General features: G+C 39.4%; 1 protein-coding gene across 1 annotated transcript in view; it reads left to right on the top strand.

The window, feature by feature from the left end:
- DCHS2 (dachsous cadherin-related 2) overlaps nucleotides 1-9,751 on the top strand; it is a gene marked incomplete at its 5' end in the record, with an annotated part of 58,455 nt that overhangs the window by 15,325 nt on the left and 33,379 nt on the right. Inside the window, 4 exons of the mRNA XM_009574257.1 lie at nucleotides 6-597; nucleotides 2,020-2,207; nucleotides 2,689-2,788; nucleotides 9,395-9,552. Coding sequence (XP_009572552.1) covers nucleotides 6-597; nucleotides 2,020-2,207; nucleotides 2,689-2,788; nucleotides 9,395-9,552 — 1,038 coding nt within the window. The remainder of the gene's footprint in view (nucleotides 1-5; nucleotides 598-2,019; nucleotides 2,208-2,688; nucleotides 2,789-9,394; nucleotides 9,553-9,751) is intronic.

Genomic DNA, 9,751 nt, shown 5'->3' with positions numbered 1-9,751 from the left:
AGCAGGAATATACTCTACACATAGCAGCTGAAGACTGTGGAAGTCCTCCTCTGACTTCTTTGCTGATGTTGACAGTGATTATTGAAGAGCAGAAGATAGGCCCTACTTTGGTTTTTCAAAACTTGGTGTATCAAGTAGAAATCAGTGAAGCTACCTCTCCAGGTGCCCAAATCCTTCAGGTTCAAGCCCATTCGCTTGATCCACATAGTGTTACCTCCAAGCTGACGTATTCCTTAGAGCCTAGCACAGATTCTGTTGCATTTGGAATCAGCTCTGATACTGGCTGGATTTATCTTCGGAAACATTTGAACTACGAATGTGCACAGATACTAAGTTTTAGAGCCCTGGTCTGCACCTCCGAGGATGAAAACCTCAGGCAAAATGCAAGTACATCGGTAATAATTAATGTCCTGGATGAAAATGATAATTCTCCCATGTTTATGCGTGAGAGCTACTTCTTTGAAATGGAGGAAAATCCAATTCCCAGGGGTGTGGTTGGCACCATTACAGCTGTTGACAAAGACTCGGGAAGAAATGGACAACTTTCCTATTTCCTTTTGTCTGATGGAAAGTATTTCAAGATGAATTCCAACACAGGTAGCATTTTATGATTTGTAATCTGCCTAATACTGCTTTTGGAAAGCAGCCTTCCCTAAGGGAATGGAAGTAAAGTGTAAAGCTTTCAGGAACTGCTGTGAGTTTCTTGGGTTGATATGTGAATATTCTAACTCAGAGCTTCACAATTTGGGGAATGAAATAAATCTAATACATGTTCATGAAGAATGAACCTAACCCTTAGGATTTGATTTTTTTCATGACTTCATTCTGGTCACTTGGTCGTAAGTTTCAGTGTTTGACTGTAACAAATTAAAAGAAGGAGTTCTAAGTTATAGCTTCAGTAGTTCATATGAGGAACTTAATTGCCTGTGATCAAGTACAGTTGAAAAGTACAGATCAGCCATAAATAACTGTAAAGGTAACTATGACATTTGACAGTTACAGTGATTTAAAATAGTTGTGAAAACTTCTGTAAGTTACATCAAAACTGAGTTCATGCTGTACATGGCACCACAGAAATCAAATTGGCTGAGAGAAATTTTTCACGGCACAGAGTGTACTCTCCAGTGAATCCCAAATGCCTTGAGTAATAGGTACTGTGTCCACACAGTATAACACCACAGACCACAGCATGGAGAGCCCAGAGGAAGAGAATCCTGTAAGGAACACAGGCACTGTAAATAATGCGGTTTAGCAAAATGATATGTAGCGAGCAAAGATCTGCTGTTTAAAATTCCTGTTCCCAGATGCCCAGTGCTCATGGGGAGTAAATAGGCTCTCCAAGAATTTCTCTGTGTGAATCTCAAAATAAAATTGTCATTTCAAAGCAGGTTCCTGTTGAGTACGTTTATGGAAGTTTAAAGGCAAACAGAGTACTAGGAGTTAACCAAGAAGATCTTAAAATGTGGTTATCCATGTGAAGGACTTAGGTCAACTGCAAATCTACATTATATTGAATATGTTTGAGCAGATGGAGAGAAGATTGGGTCAGATTTTTTCACTGGGTTTACCAGAACGTATAGGAGACATAAGTGTTCCTGATTAATGTACAGACATTGTGTTGAGAATTTCCTAACCCAAGGGCATAATAAAGGCCATTTGTCAGCAGTTAAAACCCTGTGCTCATATATTATTTGTCCTGAAGTGTGCTGAAGAAAAGGCCAGATGGATTTCTTTGGAAGGAGCACGTTGGTTCCTACTGTTTTATACCTTTGCATCCAGTGTACAGTAAAGGATGTAATATGGTACTAAAGTACAAGTGCAAACTGTGATTGACAGAACGTTTCTATGGAATGGAGCTTGGAAAGCTGAGGTTTTAAGGTCAGCAGTAAGGTGTATCAGAAGACATGTATCATGATTTCACATTAAACTGAATGTATAATTGCATATGGTAAGATGAGTGCTAGCATATAGTAAATAGATATCTAAGTCCCTTTCGCCTTCACTTTCTTTGTCCATCAGGTGAAATCATAAACTGGGTTGCACTGGACCGTGAGAAACACACTCACCACCAGCTGACCGTGCTAGTGACGGATCACGGGTCGCCGCGGCTTAACGCCACGGCAGCTGTGTACATCGCGGTGAGGGACCTCAACGACAACAAGCCCCTCTTCCCTCAGGCGGCGCCCGGGCAGGAGCTGCGCCTCCAGGTGGGTGCTGCCGGCGGGATGCGCTGCCTTGCTCCCAGCACCACCCTGTGGCAGGAGCCCAAACCCCCTGTGCTGTGAGACAGTAACAAATAGAAACGTAACCCATTCTTAACTTGGGTATATTTGGGAATTTCAGAATTTATCAAACGATTACACTTCTGCACCTTGTATACTGTTAGATGTAAAGGATATAAATGTATAATTTTATTTATGTACGCAGTAGAATCTCTTTTAATTTCTGACCTCTGAATCGGCTGTACTAAAGATTCTTGAATTAGCAATATATGCAGACCGTAACAGAGGATTGCTAGGACTGTATTATTTAACCATTTCCTGAAATGCTCTTTGCACTGACTGTAAATATTACTGAAATGGAAAATAGAGCAACAGCTAAACTCTTGTGTTATGGTAAGGAATTTATTTTAAGACTCGCTGTTGTCCATGTATATTTGCAAATTATTTATAAACTGCTTGATGACAGGTTTTGGAAGGGCAGCCATCAGGGACACTTATTACCACTGTCTTTGCAAAAGACACTGATTCTGGAAACAACGGTGTTGTATTATATGCAATAGAATCAGGTAAGAATTTAAAGTGTTATTCATAAGAAAAGATAGATTGAAATAACTAGAGATTTAGAGGTGCCATGTATACGTACAGGATTTTATGTCTATTTTGTGTCTGTTAGAATAAAGGTGCCTGTGTAAATAGGAATCAGGACCATCATATGTCTTATGAAATATCTAAGGAAGTGGAAGCAGCTACCTTTCCTCCCTTCCCCCTCTGCCCCATCTTCCCAGGGATTTGTTTGCTTGTATGGTGGGCCAGAGAGCATTCAAACAGCACTCAGAAAAGATTAGGACTGTGATCTTGTACTGTACAGTTTAGTGTTTCAGCCAGTTGTTTAACATCTTAAGGGAAAGATGATCTCCCTTTTCCCATGACCAATTGAAAATTTTCCTGCTAAAAGAATGGTTCATGACAGTCTGAGACAGGGATCAGAAGGATCAGCAGATAATCTGGGCAAACAATGAAGCTTGTGGTTTTTAGTTCATGTTTCACCCTTTGTTTAGCACTGTGTTAGCCTGACGTAGCATGGCTGCTTAAAAACACTTCTCTTTAGTTTTCCCCGTAATTTCTACATGTAGTAGTTCACTTCTGGGGTAAGCTATAGGATCCTGTTTTGTTTGCAGTGAAATCAGTAACAGAGCAGTCTTAAATTAGAACATAAGTGGGACTGGGGCATTAATACTGGTAAGAGTCATATATGTGATCTCTGTTTTTGCCACGTACCACTTGCCGCACTTTTACGCAAGAGAGAACTCCCGTCTGTAACCAGTAAGGAAAACATGTCTGTTCCTCCTGCTTTGCTTCACTATTGGTTCAAAACAGCAAGAGGTGCCAAGAACAGAACTACTTCTTTTATTTTGGTACCTGCTCTATTCTACCAGCTTAGTGTAATCAATATCTTTTAAGCTATTTGTCGTCTATGGTGATTTGCACATAGAGCATACTGTTTCATCAGAGCAAGAAAACATTTCCAATATTTCCATCCACTCAGTGCATTTCCTCAGATGTTTTTTCTGTGTAGGCAGAGCTCAAATGTGGGCTCGGTTGGTTTAAACTCATTACAATTATTTGTCACTGCAGAGTAAAGAACCCCTCACTCTTAAAGAGCAAGGGAATCTGTAGCCCTTTCTTGCCAAGGCTAAAATTACCAAAAGATTCCCATTGATTATGTTATACTGTGTCTTTATGTACCCTTTTGACTTCTGTGGAGTAATGGAAGGATGTTAAGATCCAAATCCACAAGGGCCAGAGAACTAACTCTGCTCTGTTCCATCAAGAGATGCTTAAAAAAATGAGACATTTAACAACTCTATTGAAAATTCTGCAGTTGAAATATATGTAGATAATAAAAGACTGTGGGGTCAGTTTATGGCCATACTATTATACCCTTAATTTGGATACAAGTGACTGCCTCTTCCAGAGGGAACTGGAGAAAAACTGAAGTAGTCTTCTGCATTGTGAATAATAATATTTTGCATGAAATAATCCCCCTTAAGAAAAAGGGAATGAGTAGTATCCAGCCCTTTGTTTGAAGGGTGACGGCCAGGCAACACGGGAAGTGTCCTTCAGGGGTCTCTGCCGGTCTGTATATCTAACTGTATGCCCTTCCTTCAAACAGCACATGGGATTTTCTTACTGGCTTCACTGTACAGCCCCAGAGGGGAGTAAGAAAGAGTTCAAATTATAAAAATGACTAGCAACACAAAATATGACTGGTCTTGCAAATGCTGTCTCTAGAAGGAACAAAAGGATAAAAACAGCAGCAAAAAAAACCCACTAAAAGAGCCCTTCCAGCCTTGGAACTAGATATTTTCCCGATAAACAAATCCAGAAACGGCTGAGCTTCTCTGATACTATTTTTTGTTGTTGTTTTTCATTGGCTCACAGCCTTTAACATCTGGTCTTCTGTTTCATGATGAAGTTCTTGCCTGGTTTATATTTAAAATATTGTTTTCTAGTTCTGGGACATTGTTCAGTACTAAAGTATGAAGAAGAAATAATGATCTGATTTACAGCTGTATTTGTTAAACACAAAGGCATCAGGTTAATTGGAGGACTGCATGCAGACCAGTGCTCTTTTCAACAGTTGAGGGACTGCCACAAGATTAAGAGCTATGAGTGTCAGTGTCAGCTGTTAAGCTTGTAAAAGTCACTGGGTATTTTTAATGTTCTTGAGACCTTAAAGAAATGCCAAGATAGCAGCAACAGATTAAGCTATGCAGGAGGGCTAATGACAAATGCCAACAAATTACGTAAGGAAAAATCTGTAAAAGGGCTATGAGGTTTACAAAACAGATGAATTTTAGCCTTCAGAGGAGAAGTGTTTCCTTCAAAATGCGCCTCCCTCTTCCCAGAAAATCAAAACAAATCATCCTTAAACATTCATGTGTGTGGAAATGCATGATCATACGGCCATACCTCCACTCTTGTGTTATCATGGAAAGAGTAACCTAATTCAGAGGGAGGTGAATCCAACTTAGTAACGCTGGCAATTGCAAAGTGATTGCCTGGCCTTCTTTACGACTGTCAATAGGTTATATTATAGCATCTATAACAAAAATTAGTCTGTATTTATAGTGCATCATAAACTATTGCTTTATGTGTTAAGACTAGCACTGGCAAAGTAGAGGCTTTTACAGTTATATTTGGACCAATTCTGCAGATACGTTAGCACTTGACCACCAAAGTGCTAGGAGAAGCCTACTTTACACTGCTAACATACACGAATTGGCAAGTGTTCTACATATGTCTGTGGACAAGTACTTGTTCTCTAGGGTGATTTGCAAGCAGCATGCAGGAAGCATTCCTAGACTTGCAGAGGACTGCATTTCTCAGCAGCCCTGCGGTGTTCAAGCTCTTTGGGAGCCATGGCATTGCCTTCCTCTTTTCTGTTAAGAGAAACAACTTTTCTTCCATCTCAAAGGCAAATGAGATGGCCAAGGCACTAAGTTTTTTAAAACCTAGGAAAGGTACAGTTCTTCAGGAAATTAGGTGAAAATATGTAGCTAACTATCACTGCTTATTGAAGTCACGGATATCTGAGAAAACTCTAGTGCTACTTTCTGTCTGCTCTCTGGGCCATTTTGCCTGAATGCTAGTCCCTGGAAGGCTTGAATATTCTGCCAAAGTTCACACCACACATTGCCTGGGGTTTCTCAGGCCATCTTTTTTTGTCCAAAACTGCAGTTTCTGTGAATATGTTTGAGAGCACAGAGTTGAGAAAGTGCCTGGGTGTTGGCTCAAGTAAATGAAAGCCTGGCCAACAGGTTGGGCAATACAGAGGTGGAAAATTTAAGTGAAAAAGCGTATCCGTTTATTGGCAGGTTAGGGTAGAGTTGCAAGCACAGGAGGAGACTGGGGCCATTAGAGTCTAGTTATTGAGGGATTTAATTTTCTTCTGTTCCATGCTTCATCTGCTCTTCTCAATTTCTTTCTTTCTTATCCATTTCTCCTATACTTTCTTCCTTTTCTCTTCATACAAAAAGGGACATCTTTAGGGTGTATGATATAAGCAGCAGTTGCCTAATTCAGGTGACTTACGAAGATGAAAGCTGAGCAAATGTTTCTGGAAGTGCAGGGAGCATGAGCTTTTAGAGCAACGACTGACATGCTCTTTGAGTGAAAAACTTAAAACTGCCTTTTCCCTTATTCCTCACTTTGAACTTCCAAAAGAATGAGGAGGAGGATTTGGAGTGTATTTAGAAAGTGAGCAAGCTACCACTCACATGCACTTGCCCTCGGTAATCTTGGGAAAAAGTATTCAAAAGTGGTCTATCCCTTCTCTTAGTATATGTCATCTATTAAATCAGCTGAAAAGCAAGCTCTGTCTTTAGGTAGGCTTTTGAAATTCAGAAATTGAAGAAATTGCTTTAGCTACAAAATGTAGTATAAAAGTTTGATTAGTCTGTCTGTAGATGAAGGGAAGTCCATTTCATAAGGGTTTTTTTCCTTGAAGTGTTTTCTGATTTGGAATCAAATGGCTACACTTTGAAATTGTCCATGAATAAATTAAAAAGTAGACTGATAAAAATACCAGAAAAATAGAAATAAGGTGTTTCAGTTTTGACTGTCTTTATAGTGTAGTACCAGATAAAAAAGATGAATATGAGAAATACTTTCAATATGGAAGTCCCAAGGGGTTCTGGTTTTATACAATATCTCTTTCTAACATCCGACTTTTCTGTTACTTTATCGCCACCAAAATATGTGCAAAACTGACGATTTCATGCAATATTTGGATTTTAGTGGAATTGTAGTCTCTAGTGAATAACGCTATTGGTAATTTCTTTTCTGACCAGCTTTCTTTTATTTTATTCAAAAACATAAATTCTAACCATTCCTTTCTCCTATCAAATAAGCCTCAACCCTTCAGAAGCTCTTTGGACTGACACCTATTTCAGTTGAGCTTAGCTGTCTATGTTCTGCTACTTGAAACGGGAAAACAAGTATTGTTTTTTATGCTAAGAGGTACTGACTATCCTCATTACTGCTGAAGCAAGGGTGAATCCTCATAGCCTCATGCTCAGATTGGAATTATATACTTGCAATGTTTTTGTACTGATTTTTTTTTTAAACTATGTTTTATTTTTGATTCGGTTTGGTAACTGCAGCTCCATTTTGGTAGAAAAATGAAGGGAATAGTTTTCATACACTTCTGTTTACTGTTTTCTTTTTCTTGTTAGTTCTCCCTATCAGTTATTTTAAATGTCAGTTTTAGCAAAATGTTAAAAATATGTGCATGCAATTATGTGTTCTGTTTTTCATATCTCCTCTGCCATTTGCTTAGCTGGGATTTTGTGTCATGAAACATTGTATGGAACAAAATAGCATATCTGTGAATGTAGTCATACTGTTGGGACCTAAACCAGGAAAGTAACCAAAAGCTAGTTATGAAAACAGTAATATAACAGTATTAATATTTTGAAACTATCATGAAAAATGCAGAATGCGGGACTGTCTCATTCAATATGATTGTCTCTACATATTGTTTCCTTTTGTTGGCAATTTCCTTGTTATGTTCCAGACTGCAGGAGTCAACCCAGGAGGGACTCATGGAGCATTAGAAACCTATAGTCAGTCAAAAATAGCAGAACAATATTGGAAAAAAACTCCTATTTCTTGATTGCGAAAACCCTGTTTTCCAGCTAGCCTGCTCAGTGTTTTTTCAAATTGTACAGGTGCAAATATTTTACAGTTGGAGGTGAGGTGATTGGATAAAAAAAGGAACATCTATATGTGCAGCTAACTAATTTGCATGTGCAGATTTGGAGAACATAAACAGCTTCATGCTCACTTAGGTGCCTATGGAAATATAGTTCTTGATGGGTGTTTTGTGTACTACATCTGCACTGAATTTATTTTTACCACAGTTGCTTATTAGAGTAGCAGCTGTTATACTGCATGACTTGTTTAACCCACTAGCACACCTTATTAAAAATTCACATAGCAAAAAGTTGTTTGCATAGTATTTTAAGAGAGAAGTTGTTATGACAACTTCGATTTTCTCAGGTTTTGGTAAGGTATACCAAGTAATAGATACTTTCCCATTTTACTAAAAATTGGAGAGTAATTTGTATTACATTCCTTGAAAATGGGGGAGGTGGGTGTCGGTCTTTTTTACCAGGTAATAAGTGATAGGATGAGAGGAAACGGCCTCAAGTTGTGCCAGGGGAGGCTTAGATTGGATATTAGGAAAAGTTTCTTCACTGAAAGCATTATCAAGCACTAGAACAGGCTGCCCAGGGAAGTGGTTGAGTCACCATCCCTGGAGGTATTTAAAAGACGTGTAGACGTGGCACCTGGGGATATGGTTTAGTGGTGGACTTGGTAGTGTTAGGTTTATGGTTGGACTCGATCTTAAGGATGATCTTAAGGGTCTTTTCCAACCTAAATGATTCTAAGTCACAAAGAGCTATTTACTCTTTTGTGGAAGAATTTTTCTTTGCAACTTTAGAATAAATGTAATACGATGTAGCTGCAAGTAGTAATTTTAATTAGAAGTTGCTTGTTATTAGCATGCGGCCAGTCCTTGATGAAGGATGTAAGCATAATTTCCAATATTCTGCAACAATTTACTGTAAAATTTTAGCTACCCCCAGTTAGCTCCTGGTTCAGAGCACAGGCAGGGCGGGCGGCATCACTGCTGTTTCGGTGTCTTAGGGGTAGATAGGGCTCTTTGCTGCCCCATAGTCTGCAAGGGACATGAGCCAGTAGGTGTATCCAGCATCACCTACTTGACCCTTCATGCCAGTTCAGAGACGAAGACTTAATTCTTTCTCTGGCCCTGCCTGCCAACTTATGTTGGAAGTAGGAGTACCAATCCTGGGGTGTCTGCTGCTCTCCTGATGCACACACCGTTGGTACAAAATTGAGCAGTTGCTTTAGTACTCCATAGCGTTTCTCTCTGTAGCTTTCTAAATCCAGAGTAAGTGGGTTATAATAACTGTGTACTCAATGAAGGAAGAAGAGGTGAACCAAATGAGCCAGAGAGATCCAAATGAGTGCAGCAGGTTCCCTTTCCTCAGGGTCCTGCTTTTTTACTGTTAATTACAATGTTCAGTACTATGGAGGCAAGCTGAAGAGATCTGCAATAACTCATATCCATTTTTTCCCCACAGAAGAGGATATAGGATACTTCCAGATTGATGCTGTCAGTGGGGAATTAAGAACAACTCGGTCTCTGTCACATGCTGAGAGATCAGACTACAGAATGGTGGTCACAGCCAGGGACCAGGGGATGCCTTCACTTCAAGGACATGTTGCTGTTTACATCCAGGTACTTGTTTACTGTTGTACGGATAGAACAGTTATGTTAGATACTTAGTTTCTTTGAAAAAACAATTTTGGGAGAAGCTAGGGAAATAAGCTGAAGAAAGGAGGAAGCTCAAAATTATAAGCACCTTGTCTCATGGTAATTTTCTTTAGCCATTTTTCTGTTGAGGGAGGAAATGAGAGGGCAGACTCATTTTGATTTG

This window comes from Fulmarus glacialis, unplaced genomic scaffold (genome assembly GCF_000690835.1).
Source record: "Fulmarus glacialis isolate BGI_N327 unplaced genomic scaffold, ASM69083v1 scaffold12213, whole genome shotgun sequence".
In the NCBI taxonomy this organism is placed as follows: domain Eukaryota; kingdom Metazoa; phylum Chordata; class Aves; order Procellariiformes; family Procellariidae; genus Fulmarus; species Fulmarus glacialis.
The sequence above is the reverse complement of the archived record's forward strand: the minus strand, read 5'-3'. Positions and strand labels throughout refer to the sequence as shown.